At 47.6% G+C, this 20,795-nt stretch overlaps 2 protein-coding genes across 13 annotated transcripts in view; both read left to right on the top strand.

Moving 5' to 3' along the window:
• pisd (phosphatidylserine decarboxylase) overlaps positions 1 to 20,462 on the top strand; it is a 33,445-nt gene extending 12,983 nt beyond the window's left edge. The window contains exons 2-10 of one of the 12 annotated variants that reach the window (XM_064308881.1): positions 715 to 1,280; positions 7,714 to 7,879; positions 11,793 to 12,029; positions 12,561 to 12,699; positions 13,078 to 13,227; positions 13,678 to 13,838; positions 16,145 to 17,461; positions 17,571 to 17,816; positions 18,295 to 20,462. In XM_064308881.1, coding sequence (XP_064164951.1) covers positions 1,096 to 1,280; positions 7,714 to 7,879; positions 11,793 to 12,029; positions 12,561 to 12,699; positions 13,078 to 13,227; positions 13,678 to 13,838; positions 16,145 to 16,369 — 1,263 coding nt within the window. In that variant the 5' untranslated portion in view covers positions 715 to 1,095 and the 3' untranslated portion in view covers positions 16,370 to 17,461; positions 17,571 to 17,816; positions 18,295 to 20,462. Of the gene's footprint in view, positions 1 to 714; positions 1,281 to 7,713; positions 7,880 to 11,792; positions 12,030 to 12,560; positions 12,700 to 13,077; positions 13,228 to 13,677; positions 13,839 to 16,144; positions 17,817 to 18,189; positions 18,244 to 18,270 lie in introns of all 12 variants that reach the window. The other 11 variants (XM_064308882.1, XM_064308888.1, XM_064308886.1 and 8 more) reach the window with 11 other exon arrangements.
• Positions 16,507 to 20,462, top strand: LOC135239911 (putative proline-rich protein 21). The gene is made up of 4 exons (XM_064308914.1): positions 16,507 to 16,529; positions 16,838 to 17,830; positions 17,960 to 18,005; positions 18,327 to 20,462. Exons 1-4 carry the CDS (start codon positions 16,507 to 16,509, stop codon positions 18,393 to 18,395), a joined length of 1,131 nt encoding a protein of 376 aa, XP_064164984.1. The 3' UTR covers positions 18,396 to 20,462.
• Positions 20,463 to 20,795: the final 333 nt, after the last annotated feature.

Here is a 20,795-nt window from a genome sequence, read left to right as displayed (position 1 = left end):
GTGTATTGGTGGATGGACTGATTGATTTATTGATTGGTGGACTGCCATGCTTTTACTTCAAGGCCATCATATAGGCATAGTATTAGAGCAAACGTACGCACACCAAAAAAAAAGCCATCTGCAAGGTACTTGGTCACAGGAGCATATTTAGAAAAGAAAGATTTGCACAATGCTCCAGAAGACAAATAATGATGTTTTATTTTACCGTGTAAACGTTACCGTCGTATAGGCATGCTCAGACCGTCTGTAAGGTCTGTACAGCCAAACAGGAGAAATTAACTCATTAAGCAGCCCTACCTTGTGTATTTAACCCTGCAGATTTAGCAAGTAAGCATGTCTGCGTAAATAAGCAGTAAAGTGACTCTTACTAACCCAGCCAGCCACTTTCCATGTCTGTCTAAGCTGACGTATGGGTATTTACGCGAAATTAGGTTTGTATCTTGATAATTTAATCAGCTGACAATCAGATAAGCTACAAAAAATTTGCACAAATCCAGAAAAGGACCCTCCCAGCGTGTGTCTGAAGAGCACAGCTGAAGCGCATATTCAACTGCTGGTTATTATCAGCCATGTTGTTGTTGTGATGTTTGTCATATGGGGGGGCAGAATCTGCCAGCTGGACCCCTGGACCCGGGCCCTTTTGGCAGGGCGTTGACGGGAGGAGGGATCCGGCTCGTGGATGAGTGGTTCACCTCACTCTTTCTCTCCGCAAAGCTCCCCTTCCGCACCCCTCTCGCTCTCCACAACAGCCCGCGGAGGCACAGAGGCACCCCACCCCCCTGCAGTAACAGCAGCTGCTGACCACCCCCCCCCCACCCCACCCCCCCGATAAAGAGCTGAGAAGAGAGAGGAGGGATTATCCACCAAAGAGCCACGTCACATCCGGGCCAGCGCCACCGAGCGAGCGAGCGAGAGAGAGAGAGAGAGAGCGAGCGAGGGAGCGAGAGAGAGAGAGCGAGCGAGCGGAGGATCAGAAACAGAGCCGAGCGAAGAGGAAGGCAGCATCAGCAGCAGCAACAGCAGCGCTCGCTCTCTGTTTACCACGGCGATCATGTGCCAGAGGAGCCTGCAGCGCCCGTCGCGGAGCCCGGGGAAATGGTGAGATGCTGCAGGTCTCTGCACAGCCCGCCGTCCTCCCGCCACCTGCGCAGAGTTAGGGCCAATGCGCGCCGCCTGCGCCCGCTCGCCACCGCGCCCGCGGCCGAGCGGGGGGGCGGCACCGCCGCGGGAGGCAGCACCGCCCTGGGGCCCCCCTCTCCCAGCCACAGGACCCGATTCAGGTACTGCCCTGAGAGGGGGGGGAGAGAGAGAGAGATGTAGAGAGAGAGAGAGAGAGAGAGACGGTAAGAGAGGAGAGAGAGTGAGACATGGAGAGAAAGAGGGAGCGACATGAAGAGAGAGAGACGGTAAGAGAGGAGAGAGAGTGAGTGATGGAGAGAGAAAGAGAGAGAGAGAGGACGGCTGCAGACTGTTGATTGGCAGAAAGGCTGAACAAATGCTGGGAGCGAGAAAGAGAAATGGAGAACGGTAACGCACCGCTGAACTGCGCTGAAATGAGAGAGACGGAGGGAGCGAGGGAGGGAGGGAGGGAAAGAAGGAGGGAGGGAGCGGAGTGATGGAGCCGATTGTGATGCAGCGATGGGGAGATGAATGCTGGAATGGGTTCAGCTTTGGATGTGGGTGCCCCTTTGTTTATTGCTCGCGTTCCGTGTGTGTGTGTGCGGACACCGGGTGCGTGTGTGTGTGTGTGTGTGGTGGAGTCTTCCTGTCAGTCCCCTAAGCCCTCGCGCCACCGCACAAAGCCAGCGGCGTAATGCCCTTAAGCTCCTAACCTAACGGCCTGAGGGGGCCTGTCCCGTTTGGGCCCGGTCCACTGCTCCCCCCCTCGCCCCCCTGCTGTAGCCTGGCTCGCCGCCGTAGGCCCATACAGCTGGAGACACAGAGAAATCAGGACAGGACGCTCCACAGCCAGTGATTGGCCAGTGTGTGCCTGCAATGAAAAAGTAAGGGGGGTGAGCAGTGAGAGAGAGAGAGATACAGATAGTGAGAGAGAGAGAGAGAGAGAGAGAGAGGTAACATTGAGGCCCTAAGTCAGTAAAGCTGTGTGTTGTGTGTGCTGTACTGCTTTATGGAACCAGGCTAATGCCAAATCAGAGGGTTTTATTTCCAGCTCTTCTGTTGAATCACTGGGCCTACATAAATGGGCAAGATGTGAGATTTAATGTGTGTAAAGATAAAGAATGCCCTTTATGTATTTTTAAGATAAAGCCCTGTATGTAAACAATGCATGCATATGTTTGATTTGTGTGTCTGCTTACCAGATACCAGATGTTCCCTGAGCTGCTTTTCCTCAGTTGTACAAGAGAATACATAAAGTGCAGAAAATTTTGGGGTGGGGCATTGTTTTTCTGCAGAGAGGGCTGTTCTTTCAGCAGGGGTTTGTGTTTTTTGGCATAAAGGGCTGCTTTTCAGTAGGAAGGGGGTTTTCGCCTGAAAGCGGGCGTTCTAGCAGAAAGGGATGTTTTTTAGGAGGAAGGGGTGTTTTTTTTTAGCAGAAAGAGGTGTTTTTCAGCAGAAAGGGGGTGCTCATTGCTGTGAGCTGTCCTCATCGCTGGAAGAAGCTGGAAAGGCCCAGCGAGCCCTTCAGTGTTGTGTGTGATTCGGGCCCTGGCGCAGCAGGGCTATCCTGCCAGAGGGGTAGTGTGCTTCACTGGGTGCTTTCAGTAAGGACGGGGAAGAAGAACAGCTCTGCATTAAAATGCAGTGTGCTTGGCTGGCTGTCGGCGGGGGGGCGGGGGGGTGGGGGGGCGGTCGTCTCCAGACGTGTGCAGGTGTGAGCCCCGGGGAGGGGGGGGGGTGAAGGCCGCCGGGATGCTAACAATGCGTGCAGTGTTGCGCAGCCGAGCCAACGCACTCCGGGACCGTTGCGCAGCTCCGACTGGCCGTGCTTTCACAATGAGGCCAGACACACTGTTCGCATTTTTCAGTGCGGGCTGCCATGGATTGTGGATTGTTTGTGCGTGTGTGTGCGTGTGCGTGTGCATGTTAGTGTGCGCATGCAGTTTGTATTAAGCACCCCTGCTTAAAATTCAGAATCAGTTACTGTATTTTTTAATTTTTATGTACATGCTGTCTATCCCTCTGTCAGTCCTTCAGTCTTTTGTGCAGTCTCTTGCATGAACAGAGTCTGTGTTCAGGCATTATGGTGCGTCAGGTTTCAGCATGCGTGAGTATGATAGGGTACAGCACATCACAGTGACTGCTCAGAATCTCTGCATGCATAAAAAATCATCTTAAAAAAGTCAAAACGATGAAGACGTGCGCCTATGTACATGGGACGGCCCACAGAGTGGATATGTCCTGTGGAAACGACCCCTGCACCCCCATACCACACGGTGTCTCGGTGGGGGGGCGGGGAACCGTGGCGAACGTTTGTCCGGAGTTAGCACGTTAGCACGTTAGCGTGTCGGTCTATGTTTAGGCACTACGGCGTGCACGCTGTGGCGTGATTGGGTGAAAGTGGCGGGTCTTATCCCGATTAGAGTGCATAGCCTCTTATTGCTATAGATAGCCCAGCCCCCGCGCTATGGAAGGCCAGGTCCTGCCACTCAGCCCACTGCTGCTGGCTCATCACTTTCGGCAGGCCAGTTTGACCCACTTCCTCTGACACGTTAAAGCCGATCTGGATTTGGCAGAGATGCCATCACCTTGTGTACTGAGATCCCATTAGTCCCACGTAGCCGCTGGATTGGCCGAGCGCTTCGCAGCCTTTCATGACCCTGATGGTGTTAGAAACAGGAAGTGTGAAACGGGCTTCTTATCGACCCTGTCGCCTACCCCTTGAGCGGATGCTACCACTCAGAGGTCCCTTTCAGGGATTATAATGTGTGTGTGTGTGTGTGTAGTGCTTTCTCCTGGATGCGTTTGCACTGGTGTTTGCGTAACTGAGGTGCCGCTGGTGACGTCCCTTCAGTCCAGTCCTCTGTGCCCTACTTCGGATTCGGCAAACAAGTGAAGGCGCTAAACCCTGAGCCGGCGAGATAACCGCTGCCCCACTTTTGGCTGCAGTTTAAAAACATTGTTTTATTTATAGTAAGACATCCTGCATTGAGGTCGAGCATGGACGCGTCAAGCTCGTATGTACACTGCGTGAGTCCACCGGAATAATGGTATAGTAATGGCTTTGCATGCATCTGGTACAGGACACTCTGCATTTAATTGGTGTGTTAGATACAAAGCCCCGTCTTTCCTTAGTGGGTACACATGGAGTAGGGCCTTGGATGCTACACATGGAGTAGGGCCTTGGATGCTACACATGGAGTAGGGCCTTAGATGCTACGCATGGAGTTGTGCCTTAGACGCTACACATGGAGTAGGGCCTTAGGTGCTACACATGGAGTAGGGCCTTAGATGCTACACATGGAGTAGGGCCTTAGGTGCTATACATGGAGTAGGGCCTTAGATGCTACACATGGAGTAGGGCCTTAGGTGCTACACATGGAGTATGGCCTTAGGTGCTACACATGGAGTAGGGCCTTAGGTGCTACACATGGAGTAGGGCCTTAGATGCTACACATGGAGTAGGGCCTTAGGTGCTACACATGGAGTAGGGCCTTAGATGCTACGCATTCAGCAGACTCATTCTGAGGTCAATGCATTATTGTACAAAAAGCTTCAAGAAATACGGTGAGCTCCATAATGTTTGGGACAGACTTTCTTCTTTTTTTGGGCTTTGTATTCCACAATTTTAGATTTGTAATCAATGATTCTGATGTGGTTCAAAAGCAGATTCTCATATTAAAGGGTATTTTTATACATATTGGTTTCACGATGTATAGAGTGCAGCAATTTTTATACATGGGCCCCATAATTTCAGGGAACCGTAATGTTTGGGACAAATGGCTTCAGTGTGGTTTCTGATTAGCCAGGTGTGATCAGTTTCTGCCTTAGTGCTGGTACTGTATAAGAGAGCTTTCAGTATCTAGTCTTCATTTGAGGCTTTCAAATGCCTTTGTACTTTCTTCAGAAGACTTCACAAACAGAACTAAAGAGGCCACATTGCAAGATGCAAACCACTAGTTATCGACAAAAACGAGATGACCAGGTTTTAGTTTGCTAAGAAGTACATTGAAGAGCCTGCAGGGTTCTGGAAAAAGGACCTGTGGAGAGATGAGACTAAGATTAATTTGTATCAGAGTGATGGCAAGTGTGGAGGCCTAAGGGAACTGCTCAGGATCAAAAGCACTCCCCTCCTCAGTAAACAAGGTGGTGGGGGTGTTATGGTTTGGGCAAGTATGGGTGCCACAGGTACTGGCTCACTTGTCTTCCATGATGGTGTAACTGTTGATGGTGTAACAGCAGGAGAATGAATTCTGAAGTGTACGGAAGCATCTTATCTGCTCAAGTTCAAGCAAATTCCTCCAAACTCACTGGATGGTGCTTCATCCTGCAGCAAGACAGTGACCCCAAACTAAAGTAACAAAGCAGTTTTTCCAAGCCAAAAACTGTCAAATTATTAACTGACCAAGTCTGTCACCCAACCTGAATCCAATTGAGTTTGTGTTTACAGTGCTGACGAGAAAATGTTAGGCAACTAGCCCCCTAAACAAGCAGGAGCTGAAGATGGCTGCAGTGCAGGCCTGGCAGAGCATCACCAGAGAGGATACTCAGCACCTGGTGATGTCTATGGGTCAGACTTCAAGCAGTCATTGCATGCAAAGAATATGCGACAAAAGTACTAAACGACTACTTTCATTTACCCGACATTAATGTGTCCCAAACATTGTGGTGCCCTGAAATCTAAGGCTATATGAATAAAAAGATCTGTAATTTACACATTGAGAAATCAAAGTCTATAAAATACCCTTTAATAAAAGCAGAGAATGTGCACTTTTAACCACATGTGAATTGTGTGATTACAAATATAAAATTGTGGAGTTCACTGCCAAATCAAGAAAAAAATGTCTTTGTCTAAAACCGTTACGGAGCTCGCTGTGCATGTAACTAACCTTCTGTCTTACTGCCAACCTGTAGGAATCCACCACAAATACTGCAGCACATTCTTTCTGCTAATTAGCCATTAGCCCGGGTGACATGTCCCTGGTCTGTGTGATCACGTGCACCCGACATGGCCGCTGTTCTTCTGCCTGTTAGCCTTTCTCTTCAGCTGCTCAGCAGTTTGTGTCGTGACACGGGTCGACTTAAGTCACACGTAAGACATCTGAACATAAGAACAGGAATATTTCAGGCCATCTTTGCTCATAATTTTTGTGTATCCATCGCAGTAACACATACAATGTAAGGCTTCTCGAACCGTAGTAGCCTATATTATACGTAACATACCAAAACGTTTAGCCAAAGTGGGGACAGCAAAATTGCGTGAATAAAGCAGTTGAAGGCAGCCGTCGGCACAATGCACTGAATAACTACATATTAATGTGCAAACTGCAGCAAAACCGTAATCTTTTTGGATTAAGAGCAGAAGGATACCTCCCTAGAACTCCTCTGGATTTCAAACCTGTGACCACCTGTTCAAGCCACTGCTCTACAGCGGCATTGGACCTTACCATAGCTACACGCTCATCTCTCAGAAAATGGACTGATTCTGTGATTGATTTGTGCTGGATCAGTGAGGAGCCGAAAGATTGTTTTCGTTAAACGTTTGGGCTTGGCCAAGGGCGTTTGTGTGACAAATCCTCGGTCTCTGTTCCGAGCATGCATGCAGGAAATAGCTGTGTGTTCTGGGATCATAAAGATTTCAAGAGTGGAATGAGTGGGATGGGTTTTATAAAGTGGCATTTACACGACACTTTATTCTGGACTTGTGTTTTTTTATGTGCCTGAGATTCATCTGAAGTGTATTTATCTGAAGTGGGAATCTCTTTGTTCTCTTAGAAAAAAATGTCTTGGAAAATGAAAACCCCTCCTTAGGCTGTGGGACTCTTGGTCTTTGGGCCCTAAGAGAGACACTGGAGCAAGGAAATGTGGAATGATAGAGAGAGAGAGAGGGAGAGAGAGAGAGAGAGAGGGGGAGGCAGAGAACGACAGAGAGGGGGGGTGTTAGAGAGAGAGGGAGGCAAGCAGAGAGAGAGAGAGAGAGAGGAGGCAGGGGTGGAATACCAAGAGGGGGGAGAGAAGAAAGGATTGATGCTGAAAAGATAGAGAAAATAAATGGAAGAGGGAGACAGAGGCAAGGAACTGGCAAGCTGGACTGACCTAAATTCAGAATGTGACACAGAAAGGAGTTGATGTGTGTTTATGTGTTTTTGTGTGTGTGTGTGTGTGTGTGGTTGTGTGTGTGTGTGTGTGTGTGTTTGTGTGTTTAGGTGTGTGTGTGTGAGTGAGTGAATGTGTATATGTGTGAGTGTGTGTGTGTGTTTTCGAGAGAGTGACTGAGTACATGCACATTCACTGTATGCTCTAGAGTAGATTTCGCATTGGGCTCTTATCTAATCATTCTGTTTGTGTCTCTCTGTCTGTCTGTCTGACTGTGGTCCTGTCGGTGTGCTCCATTTTGTGTGTTTTTCTGTGCCTTTTTCTGTGTGCTTTTCACTCTGTGTGTATGTATACGCGTGCCTGTGTGTTCACCCATGTCCACGTGTACGCGTATGTCCTCGCATGTATAAACCCGTCCGTCTATGCTAATATGGGTGCATCACTGTGTCTGTGTGTGGCTGCATGTGTGTGCGTGTGCGCATGGGTACGCGCGTGCAGGTTGCAGTTCCCACAGTTGGCCTTGCGGCGGCGCCTGGGTCAGCTGAGCTGCATGTCCCGGCCTGCCTTGCGGCTGCGCTCATGGCCGCTCTCCTTCCTCTACTACATCCTGCCCTTTGGGGTACTCAAGCCCCTGGCCAAGGTGGGCTGGCGTCCAACTAGCAGGGTGAGTATGGGGGGGTGGGTGGTTGGTGGAGCCTCAGGATTGGGTTTCACTTGGTGGGTGGGGCTTAGTCCCTGGACCACTGGGCAGAGCTGTGTGTGTGTGTGTGGGTATGTGTGTGTGTGAGGAATCTCAGCATCCAGAGGTGTAAAGGCTGTGCATATTACAAATGTGTTTTCATTTTCAGATCTTTCACAAGAAATTGTGAAAAGGAAACTGTCTGAAAGGGATGGAACTTCCAAGGCAGTGTTTCTGTTTGCCAATATTCTGTTATCCCAATCAGCAGTGCGCTAAATTATTAGTGCTCTAGATGGGAAACATGGGCCCCGCCCTGTTCTGTGGGTCCCTGCACTGTTCTGTGGGCCCCCCACCCTACCGCACTGCTTCCTGAAAGAGCCCTTTGTTTGTTAACAGCTCTCTTTTGATCCATTGTTCCCAAAGGCGACTCGTACAAGGAGAAAAGACCAACATGTCTGGTCCTCCATTTCCAACCAGTGGCGTTTAAATAACCGAACTGAACCGAACCGTTTCTGATTCTGATTCCGATTCCTTGGAAAAAAACTGAAAGTGGCCCAGACTTCAGGGAGAAGACGCGATTTAAAACCAGGGGCACTGGCTTTGCCAAAACGACCTCCAGTCCAGAGCGGCTCAGCCCACGTTGGCATGCTGCTCACGTCCTTTGCTTTCAGAGAACAGAGCTCTTTTAGAGAAGGAATTTGCAACAGCATTACTGAAAAAATGTCTCACGCTTCTCTAGATCCACCACCGACCCACACCGAGTATTAGAGAGCCAGATTATGTTCGGATGGAGACTGTTATTTGATTCTTAAACTTGCGAAGTGCCATGGCGTCATTTCACAACTAGTGGCTCTTCGTAAATCTTTTTTTTTTTATTGTTTAATGTGAGAAGATGCAGGGAGAAAATAAAGAGAGACGTGCATTCATTTAAATCACAGATTGTGTTATTACATGCACGGAGAAAAACTTCCAATGAAACTGGGCGATGTCCATTAATATTAAAGAAACTAAACTGACGCATCAGGCTACCTGTGACAGGCTTAATAGAAAGAGTGATCCCTTATGAGAGGTTCCAACTCCCCGCAGTGCTGGGCTGGCTCTGAGGCAGACTAATCCGCTTAACACACATCACACACAAACAACCTCTCTTTTTGGGTCAGCTGAACAGTCTGACACCAAAATGCAGAACAAAAGGGGAGAGAACACTGTTTTCTGTCTGATTAGTACACTACTGGCAGAGACTGGTACACTACAGGCAGAGACTGGTGCACTACAGACAGACTGGTGCACTACAGGCAGAGACTGGTGCACTACAGGCAGAGACGGGTACACTACAGACAGACACTGGTGCACTACAGGGAGAGACTGGCGCACTACTGGCAGAGACTGGTGCACTACAGGCAGAGACTGGTGCACTACAGGCAGAGACTGGTACACTACAGGCAGAGACTGGCTCACTACAGGCAGAGACTGGCACACTACTGGCAGAGACTGGCGCACTACAGGCAGAGACTGGCGCACTACAGGCAGAGACTGGTACACTACAGGCAGAGACTGGTGCACTACAGGGAGAGACTGGCGCACTACTGGCAGAGACTGGTGCACTACAGGCAGAGACTGGTACACTACAGGCAGAGACTGGCTCACTACAGGCAGAGACTGGCACACTACTGGCAGAGACTGGCGCACTACAGGCAGAGACTGGCGCACTACAGGCAGAGACTGGTACACTACAGGCAGAGACTGGTACACTACAGACAGACACTGGTGCACTACAGGGAGAGACTGGCGCACTACTGGCAGAGACTGGTGCACTACAGGCAGAGACTGGTGCACTACAGGCAGAGACTGGTACACTACAGGCAGAGACTGGTGCACTACAGACAGATTGGTGCACTACAGGCAGAGACTGGTACACTACAGGCAGAGACTGGTGCACTACAGACAGATTGGTGCACTACAGACAGAGACTGGTACACTACAGGCAGAGACTGGTACACTACAGACAGACACTGGTGCACTACAGGCAGAGACTGGCGCACTACTGGCAGAGACTGGTGCACTACAGGCAGAGACTGGTACACTACAAACAGATTGGTGCACTACAGGCAGAGACTGGTACACTACAGGCAGAGACTGGTGCACTACAGACAGACTGGTGCACTACAGGCAGAGACTGGTGCACTATAGGCAGAGACTGGTGCACTACAGGCAGAGACTGACGCATTACAGACAGGGACTGGTGCACTACAGACAGAGACTGGTGCACTACAGACAGAGACTGTGAAATGTTTTATGGAAAAAGAAATCTAGATCCATACAGATAGAATTCATTCACTAACATTATTCTGGGGCTCTACGCTAACATTTTAAATAGAGCTTTAAAAAATGTGGGAGCATGCTACTGCATTCTAATTAGCAGATGTCCTCCTAAATTATTTCTCCAGTTAGCACACATCAATGTGCAATGTACAGGGCACATAGCGGTAGTGGCAATAGAGAACTAGAATTATTTTCAGCTCATCATTTTTTGAATATGAAGTTGAGGGAGTTGCCGTGTGATTAGAGAGTTTTGTGAAGTTCTTTACCTTGTGGTGCATTCCAAAAACATGTTTTTACTCGGTCTGGTGCTTATGATTTACAGTTTGTTAATCTGATCTAAATTTAAACTCTGAAACTATAATCTGATTAACTGCAAAATGATTGCATTGTTCCTGATATTAAAATCAGCTTCTGTTAACCGCACTTTTTATACAAGGACCCCTTTGTTAAAATGAACACCAGTTCTCAAAATCTGATATTACTGTTAACAATGTTTCTTAATTCCAACTATTGTGAAGGTTAAATGTTCCCAGACATTATGAAAAGGGACCTTTTGCCATTACATCTGGTAACTGTACTTCTAAGCCCAGTTCAGTCTGATGCAATGAGAACGGGGCAAAACGGTAACATTTTATCACAGAACTGCAGAGTTCTAGAATGTCAGCCAAGGAATCTTTCTGAGAAGTCTCATCCCTCTGTGGCAGCTTGCGTCCTAGCAACCAGAGGCTGGGCTGAAACGCATCAGGTCCTCTGATGATTAAACCGAGCTTCGGACTCTTACGGCGCCCTAGCCGGCGAAGACTGCCGCCCGATATGCTGGGTGCTTTGGAAGTCTCATCCCTGTTCACACAGAAAACACCCTCGCCTTGTGGGTAATTTGGAGCTGAAAGCTTTGTTGAGGAGAAAGGACCACTCTTGAAATGTCGTGCATGAGGGACCATTCTGTGGTATTAATGTTTAGTTTTTTTTTTTTGCATATGCAGGTGCAAAAAAAAAAAAAAGTTCACAGACTCTTGAGAGCAATGGACAAAGAGCGCAGACAAATGTCCTTAAGTGGTTATGCAAATCCGTCTGTCACTACAGACTGGGGGACAATTAGTTTTGGGTAGATTAACATATTTTATGCGAGTGGGCTCTTTGGTGGCTCGGAGGAAAACAGGAACAGATTATGAGCAGGGGCATTAGTCAGGGATCATAATTAGACCTTGTTTTTGGAAAGAAGCGCAAAGAAGAAGTAATAATTTAAGTGTATCCAAGGGATTTCACTCATTTGAAAATGTCATGCAGAGACCTATTAAATCAGATGACAAATATTTCCCTTGGGTTTTTATTGTTTTGTCTTTTTAAGCAAGACCATTTTAATAAAGTATTAAAATCTAACAACCTCACTGTGATCTTTGGGAAATAAGCTACTACCCACCTGAACATATGAATGTTTAAAAATGGTTTAAAGGAAGAAACAGCGCCTCCTGGTGAAACAAAGGGAGTGTAGCCCATGAGTGCTGTTTTACTGTCCCCTGCAGGTTAGTCTGATCTGAGGTTCGGTCTGTGACCCTGAGTTTGTCGCCCCCTGCAGGTCGCTCTGTACAAGACTATCCCGACGCGCGTGCTGTCCCGTGCCTGGGGGCGGCTGAACCAGGTGGAGCTGCCCACCTGGCTCCGGAAACCGGTCTACAGCCTGTACATCTGGACCTTCGGGGTCAACATGAAGGAGGCCGCGGTGGAGGACCTGCACCAATACAGGAACCTCAGCGAGTTCTTCCGACGCAAGCTCAAGCCTCAAGCCCGGCCCGTCTGCGACTCGCACTGCGTGGTGAGAGCGCCCCCCGTGTGCGGGGAGGAGGAATGCCAGTAATATGCGTCTCCCTACGATCAGCAGTGGACTTTACACTGTTCCCAAAGTCCCAGAGTTACAGATCTGCTTTTCCCAGCATTCACTGGGGCACTATATCCTCATAGGATGTAAATGTGTCATCAGCATCTTTTCCTGCACATACAAAACTTATCAATACTAATATCTGACGTTTGTATAACTTCATAGTATGAGTATCCTCTGCAGCCACGTGTACACATACATAATTTCACCACACACTTGCATAGACCCTGCAGTTCCCCTTAGTGTACATTTAATGCTTGAGATTACAGTCAGGCCACAGAGGAGAGGTACATGGTATTTGCTAAACGGCCTGTTTAATGTAAAGAACAACACATAAATACCTATAATATATAATAGCCTATAATAGCCAACACTGGCACCATTTTGTGAGATATCTGGCCACAGCTTCATGTGTGATGTGACTCATTTTGTTTCTCATGAACGTGCGGGTATATGTGTGTCCCCCAGATCAGCCCTGCAGATGGTAAGATCCTGCACTTTGGGAGAGTGCGCAACTGTGAGGTGGAGCAGGTGAAGGGTGTGACCTACTCCCTGGAGACCTTCCTGGGCCCACACACTTGGGCCGAGACCTTAGGCCTCAGCAAGAGTGAGTGTCCTGTCTGTCTGTATGTATGTCTGTCGGTCTGTCTGTGTCTGGCTGTCTGTCTCTGGCAGGCTGGGTGGATGGCTATCTATCTCTCTCTCTCACTCCCTGTCTGTCTGTATGTCTGGCTGACTGGTTTTGTCTGTCTCTCTCTCTCTCCTCTCTCTCTCTCTCTCTGTCTGCCTGTCTGGCAAGCTGGCTGGATGGCTTTCTGTCTATCTCTCTCTCTCTCTCTCTGTCTGCCTGGTTGACTTTCTGTCTGTCTGGCTGGCTGGCAGGCTGGCTTTCCGTCTGGCTGGCTGGCTTTCTGGCTTGCAGTCTGCAGTGTTGTCTTGCCCTGCGGCTAACCAGACGTGCTGATCTTCTCTGTGTGTTGCGCAGATGAAGACGACCTCACCTCCTTCCAGGACCTGCTGGTCACCAAGGAGGGGAACGAGCTGTTCCACTGCGTGGTGTACCTGGCCCCAGGGGACTACCACTGCTTCCACTCGCCCACCGACTGGAGGGTCGCCCATCGCCGCCACTTCCCTGGTCAGTATCCTGCTACTCACTCCTCACTGCCCCCCATACACTGCGCCTCCATTACTCCTCTTCTCTGCTGCACCTCTTCCCTACACATCCTCTCTACTGCACCTCCTCATCACACATCTCATCAGCTGCGCCTCCTCATCACACATCCTCTCTGCTGTCCCTCTCCATCACACATCCTTTCCACTGCACCTCCCCATACTCCTCCTCTCTGTTTCACCTATTTACTACACCTCCTCTGCTGCACCTCTTGTACTGCACCTCCTCACTACACATCCTTACCTGTCTTTCCCCTGTATTCTGTGTCTTTGTCTTTAGCATTTTTGTCATTTCTGGCCAACAGGCGAGCACAGGTTATGCAATCCAGCCCTGGCTCTCTTCTGCTTGAAGCCGATAATCCTGATCCGCTAATGGGTTCCTCACGTTGTGTGTGTGTGTGTGCTCTCTCTCCAGGCTCTCTGATGTCGGTGAACCCAGGTGTGGCGCGCTGGATTAAGGAGCTCTTCTGTCACAACGAGCGGGTGGTGTTGAGCGGGGAGTGGACACACGGCTTCTTCTCCCTCACGGCTGTGGGCGCCACCAACGTGGGCTCCATCCGCATCTACTTCGACAAGGTGAGAGCCCGGGTCAGAACCGGAAACCAGAACCAGGGACAGGGGGCATGCATTTCACTGGCTTTCATTGGTTTTAAAAGCTATCTTTGGATAGCTTTTAAAACCAGTGGGATGTTTGGCCAATTCCCATCATTTTTCCATGGCCTTCCAGGATCTAGATATTTTCAAAGACCATGGGAGCCCTGAGCTAGTGAACAGAAAATGGAACCACCAAGCATGAAGTCACTTAATAGGGAACTGGGCTAGCACCATTTTAGATGAAACTGCCTGCTCTCACAGAGTTGAAATTTGCAGTCATGCGACCTTCAGTTCCTCATCTGTCTTGCCTTTCATTATGAAGTAGCGCACTCATGACTAAGTCATGAATGACATCACAGCCATACCTTCCGTTCACAGCTGATTTTACTTTATTGATGAGGTCCCTCTGATTCCATGCTGGCATGCTCATGAAACAGCCTCAAGTCAAGCTGTCTTGAGAGCCCACTAAATGTTCCCCAAATATCTATTTACTTTAATGGGGTACCTGTGTGGTACCTCCCGATTTGGTTAAAATTGTTGTCTGTCATTCACCCAGGCATTTCCATTTATTGTTCAATATTTGGATGAGACTGGCGCTACTTATGCCGTTTATGTCAGGGAAAGGATGGCTGAGGAAACATGCACCTGTATGTTACAGTTATGACTGCTATCAAGTTGGCTGATTTAAAATACCAAAATGACCAAATTAAAGGGGACGTTAAGCACTTGGTGATATGGCTCTGGCTCATTCTATTTTTACCTTAGAAGATATGGCCCTGCATTCGGATCTGAAATTGACCCATGTTTGCTGGAAAAATAACCTAAAGGAGCTGTTTTACAGCTACTAGCACTTGGGTGCAGCCAACTAGGAATACCTAGCTATTCTTGTGAACGATGAATCAGGCCAGAGTCTGATATCATTGAGTGCTTCACATCCCCTTTAACCCAGCTGTGTGTAGCAAGTCTAGTTCACTGTACTGGTACAGATACTAGTATGCAGTACGATGCCATCATCAGTATCCATCACAGCCTGATTGGATCCTGAAAAACTGAAAACAATGCTCAACAGCATCTTGACTTCCTCATACCGTGCATTAGGTTACATATATCTATGGTGCTGCCACATTTTGCTCCGCTCAAAAATGGACTGTTAGTTCCTCTAGGGGTTTATTTTATAACTCAGTTTAGCCAAACTATAGGCTTGGGAACCAGTTTCGTACACAGCCAGTATAACACAAGCAGGTTTAGGGCATGACTGCCTCAGTGTTCCCAGAGTCATTTTACTGATACTCATTGTTGGTACTCAGGGAGTATACCTTTTGGAGAGGTTAAGCAAACCAGCCTCTCTGATTGCCCTTCAAAACATATAAGTCACTGCTGCTGTGACTTATCTTTTTACATATGAACCGTGCATGTTCCCAAGTCACCTGTCTGCACATGCTCAGTAGGCTAACTGACTTACTGAGTTTCAGAGGGGGAAGGGTTGGATCATCTCCCTAATGCACTTTCAGGATGTGTGCTGGGAACAGCCTAAAGGCCCTTGTGTTTGTGTGTGGTTCAGGCTGTTCCAAGCACACTCAAACAGGGATGACCCTGTTTAACCTGGGGTTAATGGGGCATGGGTGTGCCGGATTGCTGCTGTAAATAAGTAGCTGATCAGAGAGGACAGATGAGCTGAGATTAGCCCCAGATCTGCTGTTTGAACACTGGCTCCCCCTGCTGGCCAGCAGTAGTCTGTGATAGCCACAGGCCATATTAACACAGTCCTCACATACACATTTACATTACCATCAGAGTTAGAGTCACCAATATGTTTTTGCACTTTCATATTTAACATTGTTGGTGACTTTGTCAGCTATTGTTCACTGTCCCTGTGATTTTTCCATTGTGGTTTGCACTGAATATACTGCGGTTTGCACTGTGCCCTGTGATTGTATCTACTTGTGCCAGCAAATATTCCATTCGTTAGACATGTAACCATCAGATAGGCAAGCATAAAGACAGATAGATGGAACCTTGGGTTTTTGTTTTTGCAGATGGTCCTATGTAATCCATTGCATTGTTGAAGAATTTTGAATTAATACCACTCTCCAGTCCTAGCTTAGAATTCAAACACCTGTCCAGTCGGATGACTACCTGAAATGTCTCCGATCAGACGGAGTTGTATTGCTTGCTAAAGGCGTGACATCATTAGGTGGAGACAGGTGCCGTTTCACAGCTGTAAACTGGTGGAATTTTTAGTGGTCTGAATAAACCTTAATTAATTAAATGTCCGCCTGTCCCTGCAGGAACTGCGTACCAATGCCCCCCGCTACAGCAAAGGCTCCTACAACGACTTCAGCTACTTGTCCAACAACAACCAGGAGGGCGTGGCCATGCGGAAGGGGGAGCACCTGGGCGAGTTCAACCTGGGCTCCACCATCGTGCTGCTGTTCGAGGCGCCGCGAGACTTCACCTTCAACCTCAAGCCGGGTCAGAAAATCCGCTTCGGGGAGGCGCTGGGGACTATGTGATGAGAAGCGGCGGGGGGGGGGAAACTACGGAGACCCCCTTCCCTCCCTCGGGACACACTGGCGGCACCTGGCCGACATGCTCCTGTGCACACCACCATGTGACCCGCGAGTGCACACGAACAAACTAACCAACCGAGATGCCCGTGCCCTCAGGCGCAGCGTGCGCTCGCTCAGATCCATGCGTAACCGCGGTGTGTGTTCACATGCAGACATGCTAAAACAATGGCAGACTCATGGCAAACGATGCACGCACCAACACCGTCGCATTACTACCTTGGGAGTCTCCCCATTTATTTTTTTATATTTGTCGTTGTATTAATTACCCATCGTCAGTCAGGCACAATGTAACCAGAACAGAATGAGATATTTTGGCACATTTAGATTTTGCATAAAATGCCGATTTGCTTAATTGTTTTTCTTTTCTTTACTTTTTTTTTGTTTACCCATAATGCCTTTTTTGTGATGGAGGTTGTCTGAAACTGACACAAGCAACAGAACACACTGGTGCAAACCACTGCGCAGTCACAGACACTGTCCCAGTTCAGTTACACACAAACACTCTCCCCTATTCAGTTACACGCACACATTCTCCCCGTTCAGTTACACACAGACACTCTCCCTGTTCAGTTACACACACGCTCTCCCCGTTCAGTTACACACAGACACTCTCCCTGTTCAGTTACACACACACACTCTCCCCTGTTCAGTTACACACACACATTCTCCCCGTTCAGTTACACACACACGCTCTCCCCTGTTCAGTTACACACAGACGCTCTCCCCTGTTCAGTTACACACAGACACTCTCCCTGTTCAGTTACACACAGACGCTGTCCCCGTTCAGTTACACACAGACACTGTCCCCTGTTCAGTTACACACAGACGCTCTCCCCTGTTCAGTTACACACAGACACTGTCCCCCGTTCAGTTACACACACACGCTCTCCCCTGTTCAGTTACACACAGACGCTGTCCCCGTTCAGTTACACACAGACACTGTCCCCGTTCAGTTACACACACACATTCTCCCCGTTCAGTTACACACAGACGCTCTCCCCTGTTCAGTTACACACACACATTCTCCCCTGTTCAGTTACACACAGACGCTCTCCCCTGTTCAGTTACACACAGACGCTGTCCCCGTTCAGTTACACACAGACACTGTCCCTGTTCAGTTACACACACACATTCTCCCGTTCAGTTACACACAGACGCTGTCCCCTGTTCAGTTACACACACACATTCTCCCCGTTCAGTTACACACAGACCTGTCCCCGTTCAGTTACACACAGACGCTCTCCCCTGTTCAGTTACACACAGACACTCTCCCTGTTCAGTTACACACACACATTCTCCCCGTTCAGTTACACACACACATTCTCCCCTGTTCAGTTACACACAGACACTGTCCCCCGTTCAGTTACACACACACGCTCTCCCCTGTTCAGTTACACACAGACACTGTCCCCGTTCAGTTACACGCACACTGCCCGTTCAGTTACACACAGACGCTCTCCCCTGTTCAGTTACACACACACATTCTCCCCGTTCAGTTACACACACACTGCCCGTTCAGTTACACACAGACACTGTCCCCTGTTCAGTTACACACAGACACTGTCCCCCGTTCAGTTACCCACAGACACTGTCCCTGTTCAGTTACACACAGACGCTGTCCCTGTTCAGTTACACACAGACGCTCTCCCCTGTTCAGTTACACACACACACTCTCCCCTGTTCAGTTACACACAGACGCTCTCCCCTGTTCAGTTACACACAGACACTGTCCCCGTTCAGTTACACACACACTGCCCGTTCAGTTACACACAGACACTCTCCCTGTTCAGTTACACGCACACATTCTCCCCTGTTCAGTTACACAGACACTCTCCCCCGTTCAGTTCACACGCACACTGCCCGTTCAGTTACACACAGACGCTCTCCCCTGTTCAGTTGCACTGTACGCCTATTGAAATGCAACGTGAAAGAAAGACCTCAACTTTTAAGAATGTATAAGCGAGTGTAGAATTTGCCTCTCCACCTTTATTCTATTTATGTTTTTCTCACGTTCTCTCCGTCCACACAGCCACATCTCCCTCCCATTCATCCATCTATCCCTCCCACTGGTCACCCGTAAAAATACCTTTTGTAACTGTCATCACTGCCACCAATTATTATTATTATTATTATATTATTATTATTATTCATGATTGAAAACAAGTTTTAATTACTGAAAGGTGGACTCTGACTCAGGCTAAACTTGAATTGTTCTAAATTGATATGTATCAAACAGCAGTGCACCTTAGACACCCACATACTAAAAACCCCAGATACATGTTAATCTCAGGACCACTGCTCCTTTAAAAAAGAAAACAGAAGTGTGGAGCCGATTCTAGCACTTCTGTGCATGTATGGGGAAAACATACTGCTCTGTGAGTCTCAGCTGCTTTGGTATGGCGGATGCTGCTTCAGCATAATCCGTCATTGACGGTTATTGATTGGATGAACCCCGTGTTGAGTCGAGCTGCACAGAACTGTCACTGAATTGACTGAACCAATCAAGTGTAAAACCCGCAGCAAAACCAAATGATTGGCATCCATCAGATACTGATGTCATGCAGTAGCCCTGCCCATTTTGGACATTTCTTTCTCATCTCTCTCCCATCAATGGTGCCAGTAAGACATTTCTCCAATTCTTATGAACTCCCCGTTTTTACATGAGACATTTTAGCCTTTCTGTTCGCTAGTCTTTCAACTGCTATTGCAAGACGGGTGGCACATTCAGGACATGTTTCACCAAAACCTATATAATATTTGCACATTTGCACTCCGTAACTTCACGTTGGGTAGTTGCCAATTTTCACCAAGCTTTTTTTTTTTTTTTTCCAATTTGGAGCAGCTGACATACTGCTGGACGTGTGTCTACATTGGTCAGCTCAATGTCTGTCAATGGTACATTAATGCTATTACTAATATTGACAAGAGTAATAATAAAATGAAGAATAGAAACTATAATAATGTCCCAAAGAATGCAGAGGTGTGGTTCCAGGGGGGCAAAGCTGTGAAAAGACAGTTATACAGTGCAGTCCGTAGGTATTTGGACAGTGGCACAAGTTTTGTTGTTTTACCACTGTACAACAGTACATTGGATTTGAAATGGACTAATGAATATGGGGTTAAAGTGCAGACTGTCAGCATTAAGGGTATTTACATCCATAGCCACAGATCCATGTAGAAATTACAGCCCATTTTATACATACCACCCATTTTAGTGGACCAAAAAATAATTTGACAAATTAACATAATATTAAAATGCTCATATTTAATACTTGGTTTCAAGTCCTTTACACTCAATGACTGCCTGAAGTCTGTGACTCAGAGCCATCATCAGACACTGGGTATCGTCCGTGGTGATGCTTTGCCAGGCCTGTACAGCGACCATCTTCAGTTCCTGTTTTTTCACTTTAACCTTGTATTCACTGTTTCATTTCAAATGCAATGTGCCGGAGTACAGAGCACAAGCAACAAAAATTGTGTCACTGTCCAAATACTTATGTGCTACACTGCATGTATATATATTCTTTCCTTTTTCTAATTTCTTGTAGTGCCAAATAAGAAGGATGAGTTGGGTTTTTTATGTTTTTTTTCCTGTTTTACTACTTTCCTTTGAGAAAAATACATATTTTCTAGGGGGCAGTTGCAATGTTGGCTGTACTGTGGATTTTCAGGAGCACAATGATGAGAACGTGGCAGACTCTGTCAAACTCGGACACGGTGCTCCAAAGAACTCCGACCTCTGACCCCAAGGTTGACTGTACAGACAGGGGCCCGAGGATGAGTCTCACATGGACAGACATGGTGGGCGGGGTCAATGACCCAGAAATGTGTCCAGATGAGTAACTGGTGTCGCAAAGAAAAACTGCGCTCTTCTGGTTTCCTCTGGTCACAGCTAGTTGTTTTTTTTATTTGTCCAATGTAAGATACTGTACTGTACTGAATCATTTGACCCATTAAAACACAACATAGATTTTAATTTTAATATTGCAAAAAGCTGAAAAATGTAATTAATAAATTTTTGCCTATTCTTAAAAAACTGTGTGGGCAGACTTGTTTGTGACTTGGTGTTTGCGACTGTGCATGCATGTGTGTGTGTGTGATCATACTAGCAGTACATGCAAACTTTTTTTTTTTTTTAAGCACAGAAACTTTAGGTTTATGCAAGTTATGTTCACAACAATTCTAATGGTATCAAAACCATATCATTTTGTAAGACAGTGGGATAATGATCTATATAGCCGTGATGACAGTACCGCAGAAGGCATTCAGGAAAACTGATATAAAAGTATGTTCAGTTACAAAATATTTAAGAACTGGCTACTATTTATTGATTAATTCCTGTGCATTAATGCCCTCTGAATGTGCATAA

This window comes from Anguilla rostrata, chromosome 14 (genome assembly GCF_018555375.3).
Source record: "Anguilla rostrata isolate EN2019 chromosome 14, ASM1855537v3, whole genome shotgun sequence".
Taxonomy (NCBI): domain Eukaryota; kingdom Metazoa; phylum Chordata; class Actinopteri; order Anguilliformes; family Anguillidae; genus Anguilla; species Anguilla rostrata.
This window is presented reverse-complemented; position numbering and strand designations above follow the sequence as displayed.

Excerpts from the sequence above, each read along its gene's own strand:
- LOC135239911 (XM_064308914.1), top strand. The coding sequence starts at position 16,507 with ATGCCCGTGCCCTCAGGCGCAGC. Across the intron at positions 17,831-17,959 it reads TGTTCAGTTACACACAGACA|TGTCCCCTGTTCAGTTACAC; the intron begins CTGTCCCCGTTC and ends ACACACAGACAC. Across the intron at positions 18,006-18,326 it reads ACTGTCCCCCGTTCAGTTAC|ACTGTACGCCTATTGAAATG; the intron begins CCACAGACACTG and ends CTGTTCAGTTGC.